Below are 15839 nucleotides of genomic sequence, written 5' to 3' on the forward strand. Positions count from 1 at the left end.
AGGCATTCCAAAACTCTGTGATGAAATTAACTCCATGCCTACCATGCCCACTTATGACAATGGCAATATGTTGACACTCTCTAGATTTATAAATAGATTTATAAATAGAACAGCCAACACCCTTAAGGCCTTGGCATCCTTCACTGAGGAGAAACCAGGTATGTAAATGGAAACATTTTGAATAGACATTTAAATACAGCAATTTGGATATAGTTATAGCTATGAATCTGAATTCTGAATAGTGTTAGCGTCTGTAAGTCCAGAATTCTCAGGAATTCTTTGAGGTTCCTTTTCATAGTCTTTCATTATTTGCAAAGCAATAATTAGTTTATTAGAAATGTTCATTAAATTCAGGCCTCATTCTCAGTCTCAGAGACCCAGGCATCTCTGTGGGGCAAAAGGGGTCCCCCTTTACCCTTGAAGCACTATGCCCATTTCTCCCATTTCTATGTATATTGTGGTTTAACAAATGAATGGATGGATTTCATAGTTATAACACAGAAATTATTTGTCTACCACTGTTCTTTGTGCTGGATATACAGTAGCAGTTGAAGTAGCCCTTGTTGAATGAAGGCTAGGTTAAGGAGCTACCTAAATGATTTGGAAGAAACGAAGTGAACATGTTTTAGGAAAAGAGAATTTATATGTAAAGAGTACATACAAGGTCCTGGTGATGAGACACCATCATTTATCCAAAGATGGAGCTTCTTTTTAGAGGCCTCATAACCATCTAATTGCCTCTCAATAGAATTGCCAGGTTATTTAGGTTAGGGTACTCTTTTCCCGCTTCAAGTTCTGAGCATTAACTTAAGAGTATTCCTGGACACAAATTTATGTATGAATCTACCCAGGGCTTACACTTCTATCAGGGTAGTGCTTATACAATGATGGTCTAGTGATCATCTGAATTAGAATCTCCTGCAAGCTTTGTTAACTGTTGAGATTCACAACCCTATTTTTGGACCACAGAACCAGTATTTCTTGGAGCAAGCTACTGAGTCTATTTATTGGAAGCTCTCCATGTGATTATGTGTTACCCATATTTCTTAAAGTTTGAGAACCTCTACCTTAGAATAATAGGGTCTGATTCCAACCCAACATTGTAGACCTCTTCAAGGGTGACTTGATAAGTACATATGGTTATGTATTCAATAAACGTTACCGTTACATCACTTATTTCTGTATCGATCCCCTTTTGCAATTTTGTTAAGAATCTTTCCAAGCATAAAACACTGAACACTAGACTAACCTTTAGAAAAACAATCACTGGGAAATATGTCAGCCAAAAACAAATAATCTGGCATTCAATTACCATCTTTTCAATGAATGGATAACAACCAAAGGACCATATCAATGCACCAGCAGAAGATCTCAAGGACTCCTTCATATTTCTCACAAAGTTAAAACTGTACCAGAATCAAGATCAGGTTTAAATATGAAGGACAAACCACACTTACCCAGCAATATATACTTGTTCAAATTCCCAGAAAGTAGTTTCTACATTAAAATAACGATACATGTCACTGTTATTTTCAATGAGAGTACTGTATGACCTCTATTTTATTCCTCAATTTAAAGATCAATAAATATTTTTTAGAAAAAAAAGTAACATATTCAACTTTTAAAAAAATTGAATTAAAGTTGTATCTTTCTTGGAGTCTATATTTGACCATGAGTTGTGTTTCCAAAATTATATTTGCTCATCCATTTTTTTTTGCCGTTCTCTGTAAGGCCTCAGTTTTGTTTGGTCTTTAAATCCTGAATAAAACACCTAGGAACATGTTTCCATTTGCAGTATTTCCCTTTTAGGTGGAACGGCCACCAGACAGAGAGGCTTTCTGGGCTGCATTCGGTCTCTGCAGTTGAATGGGATGACCCTGGATTTGGAAGAAAGAGCCCAGGTGACTCCAGAAGTGCAGCCAGGTTGTAGGGGACATTGCAGCAGCTATGGGAAGTTATGCCGCAATGGAGGGAAATGCAGAGAAAGACCCATTGGGTTCTTTTGTGACTGCACTTTCTCTGCATACACAGGGCCATTCTGCTCAAATGGTAAGTGTGGCATGGAAGACTGTAAGAGGAAAATTTATTCAATGTGAATTAAATGTCTGGCAGTTCTTTTCTTTGCAGCTATTTGAAACAAAAAAAATTCAATTTCCGAATTTCTTTGGCAAAGTATCTATTGAATGTAAAGAATGAGTACAAGAACCTGGTGATAAGACAGCATCATATATTCAAAGATGGAGCCCATCATATTTCATTACTTAAATATTTGACTCATTTATGAAAAACTAGTGTTTGTTGATGGTAAATCCATTAATAGTCACCTTTATGTATTTTAAAGTGTTAGTTGCTCAATCTGCTTTTTTCTACCTAGTGTTGATGCTCTTAAATAATATGGCTGTCAGCAACCTGCCCCATGGGGCAATTCTTTATTTTAAAATCATTTAAAGCATTACTTTTTGTTTTATTTGAGACTGAGTCTCACTCTGTCACTCTGTCACCCAGGCTGGAGTGCAGTGGCGCAATCTCGGCTCACTGCAACCTCCACCTCCCAGGTTCAAGCGATTCTCCTGCCTCCGCCTCCCGAGTAGCTGGGCTTACAGGAGCCCACCACTATGCCCAGCTAATTGTTGTATCTTTAGTAGAGATAGTGTTTCACCATGTTGCCCAGGCTGGTCTCAAATTCCTGACCTCAAGTAATCTGCCCACCTGAGCCTCCCAAAGTGCTGGGATTACAGACATGAGTCCCCATGCCCGGCCCTGTTACTATTATATTTGTTGAAGATATTCAACAATGCAAGGATATTTAAGATGCATTGTTTTTTATTTGAGTTTTTGAGACATAGTTTTTCCAGAAATATAGACAATATACCATTAAATATTGATGCATTACAAAAATAGACACACTTATACATTAATCATACATTTTATTGTATGATATGTTGAATATCTGCTGGTGAAATAAAATAGTAGAATACCTTTCAGCTTCTCTCATTATCTGATATGCCTCATGGAAGAAGAAAAGAACAGTTGTAGGATTAAGTGTTCTGGACAGACTTCCATGAATATACAAACATTTATTACTCTTTCATAGTTCCTCATAGAAGACTGACATCCAATTTAAATTCAACTACTTTATTTAAAGTGTCTCTTGGCTATTGAACCTTTTCCTGAAGGAGGCTAACAAAACTTGGCTCCAGATTAAAACAACTCCTGACTTACAAAGAAAGCATGAGGATGAGTTAATAAAAAGTTGGCCAAATGCTCTTTTCAAGTCATCTGCTTTTCTCAGGAATAATCTATAATTTACAAATCAACTTGTGATCATAATCATATACTGCTGTTACCATTCTAGGACACTTTTCATGTTTAAAGTGATAATTAAGACCACTTCATTAAAATAACATGTCTTCGTTTTCTGGATATAAATAATTTCCAGTTCATCTTGCTAAGTGTAACCGTAAATGTTACTCTGTATGCACATATTATATTGAATATAAAATGCATGTTATAGATAATAAAATAATGAAACAATAAAAAACTCTAAAATGTCGAGGGAGCCTAAACATTACTGTATGATCCAGTAAGTATCATCTACAACTTGTATTCAGTAACCAGTCCTTTTCAGTAATGGAGAGAAGCAGATTCAGGGATTTAAAAGTAGTTATTTCTTCTGCCATCTTCTTCATTTTCATACATATGTATTTGGTGTGTGTGTGAGAGAGAGAGAGGAAGACAGAGAGAATTTGGGATATTAATGTCATACCAGGAAAATACTACACTTTTGTAAAATGATTTAAAAGAGGTTGGTTAGTTCTGTTGATCCTGTTTCCCTGTATCATGTTAATACTAGACTTAGCTTTCTTTTTATAGTACACAATAACTATGAGAAAATGTTTAGACATAAAGGAAAATTTCTGCCTCTCGATCCTGGGAAAGAAGAGAGTCTCTCAAACATCCTTCCTTCCTAACTATTTTGTAGATAGGATGCCCTAGACTTCCTTTAAGATACACTTCATTTAAGATTGTATTATCTGCAATATAATAGATGGGAGTTAAAATTTAAATAAAAAAGTAGATGATCAAGGAGATAGAAGACAAGCCTGGTTTGTGTTTGAACTCAGATAAGAAAGCATTTAACTTTCAACTGTAAAATTATACTAGTGCATTAATTATATGTCATTTTAACAGAAAGCCATTTCAAAGATCATTATGAAAGCTCTATTAACTTACTTTATTATTTGATTCTAGTTTGGGGTTGGTTCTTCTATCTATGCAATTCATTATTTAAAGAAACTAAAATATAATTATTGTAACTAAAACAAGATCCTTGTACTTAAAATTTTTAACAAAAAATATATATATATTATTTCAGAGATTTCTGCATATTTTGGATCTGGCTCATCCGTGATATACAATTTTCAAGAAAATTATCTTTTAAGTAAAAACTCCAGCTCCCACGCTGCTTCATTTCATGGTGATATGAAGCTGAGCAGAGAAATGATCAAATTTAGTTTCCGAACAACGCGAACACCAAGCTTGCTGCTTTTTGTGAGCTCCTTTTACCAAGAATACCTTTCTGTGATCATTGCCAAAAATGGTGAGTTCTTTTTAGATGAGAGAGAGAAAATTAAATTAGAACACTAGCTCTGTAATAATATGGATCATTCTTGTGTTCTGGCTTCTCAAGCTACAAACAGAAAAATGGAGTGTGCCTGTTTTTTGTATTCATATTTTTAGTACTATCCTATAAGTATAATCTAAAAGGATTATTTAAAATGATTAAGATGCCCTTATCTCTTTATGATTTTGATAATTTTACATATTCAATGTATAATTTTATTTATATAAAATATTTATTATGTTATTGTTAGAAGCTCCTTGACTATTCCATATGAATATCAATATTTGTTTCATAGTTCATTTTGAAATAAGGTGTCTTGTTGTATGTAAGTATTTCCTGCAAATCAAAGTAAAGAAACATTAAGGGAGTGTTAATAAACCAGCATTTTGAGTAAGAATATGTCCACAAGATGACCTTTCAGTTGTACTTTTAGTTAAAAAAATCTGCATGGGAAAAAAATGTTATATCCATGCAGTGTTAAGGGAATGTAGATTAAGAAATGTGTTTCCTACAGAAAACCATTTACTGCTATTTTTCTCTTTCCCACATCTGGATTAAAGGTAAAAATTTTGGAAATAACTTCTCTGGATAAGAAAAGCAAACATATAAACATGTGACTATATCATTTCAACTGATTCAAATATATCCCAAGGGTACTGTACTGAACACCAAAATAAAAATAAGATTGTTCGATAAGTGTATTTATTCTTACTGTGCATTTTGAGCTTGAAGCTTATTTATGTATTAGGGCATTTTCTTTGTCAAATTGAAAGATATCCTGTGAAATAAGTTAACTGACATCTCTGCAGGCACTTAAATGAGTAGTACTAATTCTGATGTTAAATTTGGCTTAAAATCATTCATCTTACCATTATTTCATTTCAAAGTCTATGACCATGACTACTTGGACATATTTCTTCTATTTAGTAAAACTACATTTGTGTTTAATAATTTCATTAATTGTTGTATTTCCAGAGTGTGAGATATATTTTTTAAATATAGGAACAGAATATTATTGCAATATTAAGCAATAGGTTGGCATTTCAGAAATACTTAATATTATTATTATTATTTTTTTTATTATTATACTTTAAGTTTTAGGGTACATGTGCACATTGTGCAGGTTAGTTACATATGTATACATGTGCCATGCTGGTGCGCTGCACCCACTAACTCGTCATCTAGCATTAGGTATATCTCCCAATGCTATCCCTCCCCCGTCCCCCCTCCCCACCACAGTCCCCAGAGTATGATATTCCCCTTCCTGTGTCCATGTGATCTCATTGTTCAATTCCCACCTATGAGTGAGAATATGCGGTGTTTGGTTTTTTGTTCTTGCGATAGTTTACTGAGAATGATGGTTTCCAATTTCATCCATGTCCCTACAAAGGATATGAACTCATCATTTTTTATGGCTGCATAGTATTCCATGGTGTATATGTGCCACATTTTCTTAATCCAGTCTATCATTGTTGGACATTTGGGTTGGTTCCAAGTCTTTGCTATTGTGAATAATGCCGCAATAAACATACGTGTGCATGTGTCTTTATAGCAGCATGATTTGTAGTCATTTGGGTATATACCCAGTAATGGGATGGCTGGGTCAAATGGTATTTCTAGTTCTAGATCCCTGAGGAATCGCCACACTGACTTCCACAATGGTTGAACTAGTTTACAGTCCCACCAACAGTGTAAAAGTGTTCCTGTTTCTCCACATCCTCTCCAGCACCTGTTGTTTCCTGACTTTTGAATGATTGCCATTCTAACTGGTGTGAGATGATATCTCATAGTGGTTTTGATTTGCATTTCTCTGATGGCCAGTGATGGTGAGCATTTTTTCATGTGTTTTTTGGCTGCATAAATGTCTTCTTTTGAGAAGTGCCTGTTCATGTCCTTCGCCCACTTTTTGATGGGGTTGTTTGTTTTTTTCTTGTAAATTTGTTTGAGTTCACGGTAGATTCTGGATATTAGCCCTTTGTCAGATGAGTAGGTTGCGAAAATTTTCTCCCATGTTGTAGGTTGCCTATTCACTCTGATGGTAGTTTCTTTTGCTGTGCAGAAGCTCTTTAGTTTAATTAGATCCCATTTGTCAATTTTGGCTTTTGTTGCTATTGCTTTTGGTGTTTTGGACATGAAGTCCTTGCCCATGCCTATGTCCTGAATGGTAATGCCTAGGTTTTCTTCTAGGGTTTTTATGGTTTTAGGTCTAACGTTTAAATCTTTAATCCATCTTGAATTGATTTTTGTATAAGGTGTAAGGAAGGGATCCAGTTTCAGCTTTCTACATATGGCTAGCCAGTTTTCCCAGCACCATTTATTAAATAGGGAATCCTTTCCCCATTGCTTGTTTTTCTCAGGTTTGTCAAAGATCAGATAGTTGTAGGTAAGCGGCGTTATTTCTGAGGGCTCTGTTCTGTTCCATTGATCTATATTTCTGTTTTGGTACCAGTACCATGCTGTTTTGGTTACTGTAGCCTTGTAGTATAGTTTGAAGTCAGGTAGTGTGATGCCTCCAGCTTTGTTCTTTTGGCTTAGGATTGACTTGGCGATGCGGGCTCTCTTTTGGTTCCATATGAACTTTAAAGTAGTTTTTTCCAATTCTGTGAAGAAAGTCATTGGTAGCTTGCTGGGGATGGCATTGAATCTGTAAATTACCTTGGGCAGTATGGCCATTTTCACGATATTGATTCTTCCTACCCATGAGCAAGGAATGTTCTTCCATTTGTTTGTATCCTCTTTTATTTCCTTGAGCAGTGGTTTGTAGTTCTCCTTGAAGAGGTGCTTCACATCCCTTGTAAGTTGGATTCCTAGGTATTTTATTCTCTTTGAAGCAATTGTGAATGGGAGTTCACTCATGATTTGGCTCTCTGTTTGTCTGTTGTTGGTGTATAAGAATGCTTGTGATTTTTGTACATTGATTTTGTATCCTGAGACTTTGCTGAAGTTGCTTATCAGCTTAAGGAGATTTTGGGCTGAGACGATGGGGTTTTCTAGATAAACAATCATGTCATCTGCAAACAGGGACAATTTGACTTCCTCTTTTCCTAATTGAATACCCTTTATTTCCTTCTCCTGCCTGATTGCCCTGGCCAGAACTTCCAACACTATGTTGAATAGGAGTGGTGAGAGAGGGCATCCCTGTCTTGTGCCAGTTTTCAAAGGGAATGCTTCCAGTTTTTGCCCATTCAGTATGATATTGGCTGTGGGTTTGTCATAGATAGCTCTTATTATTTTGAAATATGTCCCATCAATACCTAATTTATTGAGAGTTTTTAGCATGAAGGGTTGTTGAATTTTGTCAAAGGCTTTTTCTGCATCTATTGAGATAATCATGTGGTTTTTGTCTTTGGCTCTGTTTATATGCTGGATTACGTTTATTGATTTGCGTATGTTGAACCAGCCTTGCATCCCAGGGATGAAGCCCACTTGATCATGGTGGATAAGCTTTTTGATGTGCTGCTGGATTCGGTTTGCCAGTATTTTATTGAGGATTTTTGCATCAATGTTCATCAAGGATATTGGTCTAAAATTCTCTTTTTTGGTTGTGTCTCTGCCAGGCTTTGGTATCAGAATGATGCTGGCCTCATAAAATGAGTTAGGGAGGATTCCCTCTTTTTCTATTGATTGGGATAGTTTCAGAAGGAATGGTACCAGTTCCTCCTTGTACCTCTGGTAGAATTCGGTTGTGAATCCATCTGGTCCTGGACTCTTTTTGGTTGGTAAACTATTGATTATTGCCACAATTTCAGCTCCTGTTATTGGTCTATTCAGAGATTCAACTTCTTCCTGGTTTAGTCTTGGGAGAGTGTATGTGTCGAGGAATGTATCCATTTCTTCTAGATTTTCTAGTTTATTTGCGTAGAGGTGTTTGTAGTATTCTCTGATGGTAGTTTGTATTTCTGTGGGATCGGTGGTGATATCCCCTTTATCATTTTTTATTGCGTCTATTTGATTCTTCTCTCTTTTTTTCTTTATTAGTCTTGCTAGCGGTCTATCAATTTTGTTGATCCTTTCAAAAAACCAGCTCCTGGATTCATTAATTTTTTGAAGGGTTTTTTGTGTCTCTATTTCCTTCAGTTCTGCTCTGATTTTAGTTATTTCTTGCCTTCTGCTAGCTTTTGAATGTGTTTGCCCTTGCTTTTCTAGTTCTTTTAATTGTGATGTTAGGGTGTCAATTTTGGATCTTTCCTGCTTTCTCTTGTGGGCATTTAGTGCTATAAATTTCCCTCTGCACACTGCTTTGAATGCGTCCCAGAGATTCTGGTATGTTGTGTCTTTGTTCTCGTTGGTTTCAAAGAACATCTTTATTTCTGCCTTCATTTCGTTATGTACCCAGCAGTCATTCAGGAGCAGGTTGTTCAGTTTCCATGTAGTTGAGCGGCTTTGAGTGAGAACTCAGGATTAAGAATCTCACTCAAAGCCGCTCAACTACATGGAAACTGAACAACCTGCTCCTGAATATTATTTTTTAAGTGAGAGGCAAGTGCAGAGATTTGCATATGCTTAATCTGAGTTGATGTTAAATTAAAAGATTTGCAGGAAAGAGAGTGCTTGTGTGCAACATACTTGGTCATGATTTTGCAAATACATTATTGCAATTTCGCTTGGAAACTGACTCTTGGGGATTATAAAAAGGTATCTTCCAATTTTTCCCTCGAAATGAATAAATAGCAACAAAAAATGACTCTGATTTTTAAGTAAGCCGCTCTCAAAGTACGATTTTTACTAAAAGAATCACAATTTTTCCCCACTCTAGGAAGTTTGCAGATCAGGTACAAGTTAAATAAATATCAAGAGCCTGATGTTGTTAACTTTGATTTTAAAAACATGGCTGATGGACAACTTCACCACGTAATGATTAACAGAGAAGAAGGAGTGGTCTTTATAGAGGTAATGTAGTAAATTCAGCAGAAGCAATCATTTAAATGACTCTCCAGCATGAAGGATCTCAAGCAGAAATTTGATAATGAACACAATAAGCAGAGACACTTTCATTGGTCTTCTTCTGCAGATAATAGACCTCAAATGTAGTCAGGATTCTTTTAAGCAATACGATTTTGTTCATTATATTATTAACATCAGATACTTTAAATGCCAATCTTTTCTAACTTGTTTCTGCTCAGAAGGAAAATGATGTCATAGTGTGCTACTGGTAGGACCATTGCTATGCTAATGAAACCGGTTTACTTTAGATAAATGCAGTAATAAATCTATCAGAAAATAATGATTGTAATATCAGAATTTTTGTTAATGATATGAGTCACAGCAAAGAAAGTGGAATTATTCATGGAGCCAGTTTTTGAAGAAAAGCACTAATAATTTTTTGGTTCTCTGCCTAGAAGAAAATTTCTTAGCTGCCTACCTCAAATAAAAATACCAAGTAAAAGTGTTAAGGTGAAAAATAACCTTTTGTATCTTTTTGTTGGCTTCATCAATTTTGGATTCCTTATCCAGTGGAGAAAAATAAAATGATACAAGGGGATAGAAGGTAGGGTGCACTGGCATCTGAGGGTAGTAGAGAAATAATACTAATATTATATTATATATTAATAATTATATTATATAATAACACTTAGAAAAACCTTTCTAAGTGGCTAAGCTTTTAAATTTTGTTTTTTTCTAAATGTTTGGGGCCATGCTAACAACTGCTTAATGTATCTTTTTCTCTTGTCCTCTGTTGCTTCCTGTCTTCTCAACAAAACGTCATCCATTTGGATGTTTTTATCTTGTGTAATAATTTTGTAGATTGACGACAATACAAGGAGACAAGTTCACCTGTCATCAGGCACAGAATTCAGTGCAGTCAAATCTCTGGTATTGGGCAGGATTTTAGGTAAGTGAAAGAAACAACCTTTCCCCTAACCATGCTAATCATGATACATAAGCATGGATCAGAAAAGTCATATTACACACACCCACTTCGTCATGGGAAAGGAAATCCCTTGCCTATTTTGATTATGAAGTGAGTGATAATCAAGACAGAGGCATATGCAGGCATGAGTAGGGGCGTCCTGTGTGATGAGCAAGCATCTTCCTTTGATGGTAAGGTCACTCTGGTCTCAGTCCTGTCTCAATAAAGTATAATGAAATATGGTATTATTCTCACATTTCAAAAATATTAAATAATTGAAAATAAAAAATAGCAAAGTATGTATTAATTAGGTGCCAAATATACAAACTTTCCTCTAATGATAAAACTAAGATTAGATTTAAAAAATGGAAGAAGAATGCAATTACTTTTTCTTCTAGTTAGTTAATATGCTTCAGGTTATGACTTGGATTCTATTTGCCTTGTTGCAGTGTTGCCCTTGGCAGCCACGCTTGCTCAGATGCAGTCTAAATGCCTTATAATTCTTATTTATTTCCATCAATTACCTTTAATTACAGCACTGGAGTAGAAATGCACTGTTGCCATTTTAACATCAGAATATGTTTGCATTTTTTTACACTTGCCAACAAGGATTAAATTGAAAAGTAAATTTTAATAGATATTTCTTTTTTAGTTATACATTAATCATTTAAGAGTATTGGAATTTCACCTTATTTGAGGAGAGGGGGGCTCTTGTAGCCTAATTTTTATTCCTACTCTGGTATTTGACACTAATCTGAAATATTTTGTCCAAGATAGTAAATGGAATTTTATTTTTTGACCTCTGCAGTTATTTGTACCTCAATTAATCATTCCTTATGTTGCCTGTAGCTAATCTCAGAATCTTGAGAATGTTTGATTAAACCCATAGGTGAATGATCAAAATATTGGCCCCTGAGAAGGTTAATAGTTCAGCAAATAAATATTTATAGGCTTTCAAGTACTATGATGAGCACCAAGATTATGTGTTCTTATTCTCCAAACAAACAGGGGAAATACCATGAATTGCAATGTTCTTCCATTATCTATAGTGGACAGAAAAATATATGTGCAAAGTACTTCTTAGATGTTTGGAAGCTTAACTGAAAAATTCCAAGGGAGTCTCACAGTGTTATTACATAAATCCAGCTATTTAAGACTGACATGTGTATCATTTGCTCTAAGAATATGTATATAGCCAATAACATATTTAGCATGAAATGACGATTCTACTTTATTCCGTTGATTCAAATCTTGTCCCCTGATGTATAATTAACAGATAAGACAGTGTGCACTCTTAAGTCTGTGCACATAGGTATTAGCTTTAGACAAAACTTCAGATGCATAGAAAAACATGGCTAGGCTCTCCCTTTGTTAAAAACAAAAGAGAATATATTTAGTTATTTCATATTTAGTATTGGGAAATATTTATATCTATTTCAGGCCACTGTGGAGGTAAGAACATTAGTGTCTAGGAGACTATTCAGCTCTGGGTATGTAACTATCTAGCTCTGCCTATTTAGCTTTGGATATGTGACTAAGGTATTTCTGAACATTATTTTTTAATAACATCAGAGGGTCTTATTCCATGTATAGCTATGGCATAGCGTAGGAAGCCAAAGAGAATTGTAAAAGTCTAAACAAACAAGCAGCAACAAAAACAAAGCCTCAACTGTTTTAACTGTGGGACCCATCTACTTCCCTACAGATGGCTCTCAGCTTTAGGGGAGGTAAGCGTGCAGGTGGCTGGGAAAGGGATGAGAGCCCCAGAGAGACCCAGGATGAGGCAAAGATGTAGGGATCATAGGGTGGAGCCCCAACCTCTGCAATGAGGCAATCTGTCTAAAAACCTCTTTGCTGAACATCAGGCTCACAGAAGACTCAGCTCCTTATTCTGTCCTCACTTAAGCCTACCTGCGCACATAACTATTGTTATTTACAGAATTAAAAATATGTGCAACTGTGATTTGGAAGAGTCCTCGTCCCCCAAACTCTACATTAGTACCGTAGATGCCATTAATTAGTGGAATCATAAGCTGATACTATGTCAAGATGTCAAGAAGAAATATTAAGTAGGTTTTCTGTGCAAGATATTATACCACTGTGAGTAGAAATGTATTCAATATATTATAAAACAATTGGGAAGCTGATTTTCATCCTATAAGGAGGATTGTATTAACCAAACAGTAGAATAACATTCACTATATAAATTCTCATTTCCCTTTTTGTAAATGAATAAGGGAGATTCCTATAGAATTAAAGATGTTAAGGTTTTTACTCAAGAGTTGCATATTATCCAAATATGCATATCATATATGCTGAAAAGTGAAAGTCCAAACTGAGCAATGAACTTTATGGTCTCAGTCAACTAACTCTCCTAAAAGTATAAGTGATAATTTATTTGGCATATGTCTAAGGTATGGATCTTGATTAGGGACTAATCATTTGTAATTCAAAGGAAACCCATAACTTGTGGTCAAATTTTGTGTGGTATATGAATTTATAGCAACATGTTACATAGTATATTCTTATATTTTAATGCAGTATATTCATAGTGAAATAGATCAACAAGAGTTATTAATATTTCAAAGAGAATTGTTCTGTTTTGAAGTCACTTACTGTGTTAGCCCAGGTCCTCCAAACAACAGCTGTGAAGACAGGATTAAGCATATGAGGATTTTATTAAGGGAACAATCATGTAAGAGAAAATGTGAAGGAGCTGGCTAAGGCAGACAGGACCGTTAGATGTCCATGACACTCTGTCTACAGGGATGGAGAAAGAGAGGGAAAATTAGACAGAAGCACAGAAGTGTCTCAGACCAATGTGCAGTCTAAGAAAGATTTAGCAAAATACTCAGGGAGCCATTGAGTTAAAGTCAGCCTCCAGAGGAGTCCCTTGTTTGCCAGGGATAAGCCTGTCTTGGAATGCCTGCTGTGACCTGCCACTGGCTGGTGGCAGTCCTTGGGAATCATGGCCTTGGTACAATTGTGCATGAGGATGGATTTCAGAGCGCAGCAGTGGGGACCCTTAGTCAATTAATCTCCCTGTAGTTCGTGGTCTTTGAGGCACACTCTCACGTTTCTGCACTTATCAAATATGTTTTGCATTTTTGTAAGCCCAGGTGACTCCTTGATTCATATATTAAGTACATACCTTGTGATCACCTACCATGTAAACAGAGAACGCCACTCAACAAGGTAGACGTTACATCTGCCCTTACAGAGCTTATGGCAGTGGGGATTTCGATAATCATGATAACAAAATGTGCCTTTGTATCGACATGAGTGTAATGTGCCCCAATATTGCTTTAGATAAAGTAGTCCCAAATTACCCTCCAAATTAAAATATATTAAAATTCTTCTGTTTTTATAATGTCTGGATATTTCTTCTAAGGGAGTAGCATATAAACATTGCCTTTTTTTTTTTTTAGAGTTGTAATTTGCTTGCAATTACAACAAGCGGCTTAAGTATATAACTATCCCATGCTTTTTCAGGTGGAAAAAGAGATATAAAGGAAATATTTTCCCTCTCTTGAATTTTTCCAGTACTCATTTCTTAAATCTAGAAAACATTCTAGGGGTAATTTTGAATTGCTGACCCTGTTAAAAAACATTACTAGCAGATATTGAGAAAGGTGGGTGAATTTTAAGAAACAGTATCGAACTGTACTCTGATGACATGGTAACCATTTCTAACTACTTGTTACAATTAAAATATAGAAGTACTTAATAACTTTGGCAATAATAATATATTGAAAGTTTAGAGCTATAGTGGGAAGATAAAGGTTTTAGTTAAACAGCTGAGTTCAGATCCTCCCATAATCAGCAGACTACTTTGCATTTGCTTTTTATATTAAATTTTACTGTAAAATTAAGCTCTTGAGTTCTATTCCTGGACACTTTTATATGTTAGATTAGTTTTATGATTTGTTTAGGTAAAAACTGAGAGATTATTTTCACTCTTTCTCAGCATATAGCTTTTCTATATTAGATATGATGGTCCATAATAATCATTTCTCTTTTTTGGGGCTGCAGAGCCAAGATGTACTCTCAAATTACTGCAGTGGAGATTTAGGCCAGATGTAAATAAAGTGTGTAGACAGCAAGGAAAAGGAAGTCTACTCAATCTCCTCTGAAGAGCTTTAAGAGAAATCTCCAATGTATCAGAAATTCTTTATGTAAAACTTGCTTCAGTGCTCAGAGGTGAGGCAAAAGGTGACCTAGGTAAATTAAGGGAACTGTGATTTTATAAATATATCATGAAATAACTTTCAAAATAATGGATTGGTTATTTTAAAAGCATGTTTTAAAAGGAAAGTGCAAGTTAGAGCAAGAAAAGTAAAATCAAAATCTATCTTACAATCTTTTAAAAAAATGTATCAGGTTCATTGATTTTTAATTTTTTAAATAATTAAAATGTCATAGACTGTCTTCAGTGCGTAGCAAGACTTTCTTCTTGTGAAGGCTTTAGTTGATTCCAGAGGGTTAGCCATACTGTATTGAGCTGACCATACCTAGAAGCTTATTCTCGTAATCATAATACATGAAAGTAGATCAGAGGTGTCATGTTCCAAATCCAAAAAGTATTCATGACGTTGAAAGAATCACATTACCTGATTTTAATAGTAGAACAAATGATAACTTGGAAGTTGAGATTTTGTCAGAAGCACGTATAGTCATAGGCAGGTGGTCCCCGTGGGGTGGGCAAGTGTATTCCTCTGACAATGATGTCACCTGCAAAGCTTTTTATTTGGCAGCCAAGCATAATAACACATAGAGCTCTACTTACACTTAAAAAAATACCAAATGATAAAAGCAAGAGTCACCAATCCAAAATTATATATTTTCAGGTGCCTCAAATCTACAAACCTTCATACAATGATAAAACAAGATTTTCAAAAATAAAAAGGAGAAAGGGATTGTTTATTTCTTTAATTACTAACATGCCTTAAAAGGTACCCAGCCAGGCACAGTGGCTCACGCCTGTAATCCTAGCACTTTGGGAGGCCGAGGTGGATGGATCACAACGTCAGGAGATTGAGATCATCCTGGCTAACACGGTGAAGCCCCATCTCTACTAAAATACAAAAATTAGCCAGGCATGGTAGCATGCGCCCGCAGTCTCAGCTACTCAGGAGGCTGAGGCAGGGGAGTCGCTTGAACCCGAGAGGCGGAGGTTGCGGTGAGCTGAGATTGTGCCATTGCACTCCAGCCTGGTGACACAGCAAGACTCCATTTCAAAAAAAAAAAGAAAAACTAAAAAGTGCCCACACCAGGAATAAGTAAAAAATAAAGCCCCGATTAGGCACTGATGCTAATATGTGAGTGAATTTATTAAAGAATAGTCATCCATGTAAGGATGAGAAA

At 35.6% G+C, this 15839-nt stretch overlaps 1 protein-coding gene across 3 annotated transcripts in view; it reads left to right on the forward strand.

Annotated features, from left to right (window-relative positions):
* CNTNAP4 (contactin associated protein family member 4) overlaps window positions 1-15839 on the forward strand; it is a 619686-nt gene that overhangs the window by 589265 nt on the left and 14582 nt on the right. For all 3 annotated transcript variants that reach the window (XM_034940754.3, XM_003829549.7, XM_055099517.2), the window contains 4 exons: window positions 1810-2049; window positions 4376-4600; window positions 9381-9514; window positions 10370-10457. In XM_034940754.3, the coding sequence (XP_034796645.1) occupies window positions 1810-2049; window positions 4376-4600; window positions 9381-9514; window positions 10370-10457 (687 nt within the window). The remainder of the gene's footprint in view (window positions 1-1809; window positions 2050-4375; window positions 4601-9380; window positions 9515-10369; window positions 10458-15839) is intronic.

The sequence above is a fragment of the Pan paniscus genome, chromosome 18 (genome assembly GCF_029289425.2).
Source record: "Pan paniscus chromosome 18, NHGRI_mPanPan1-v2.0_pri, whole genome shotgun sequence".
Taxonomy (NCBI): Eukaryota; Metazoa; Chordata; class Mammalia; order Primates; family Hominidae; genus Pan; species Pan paniscus.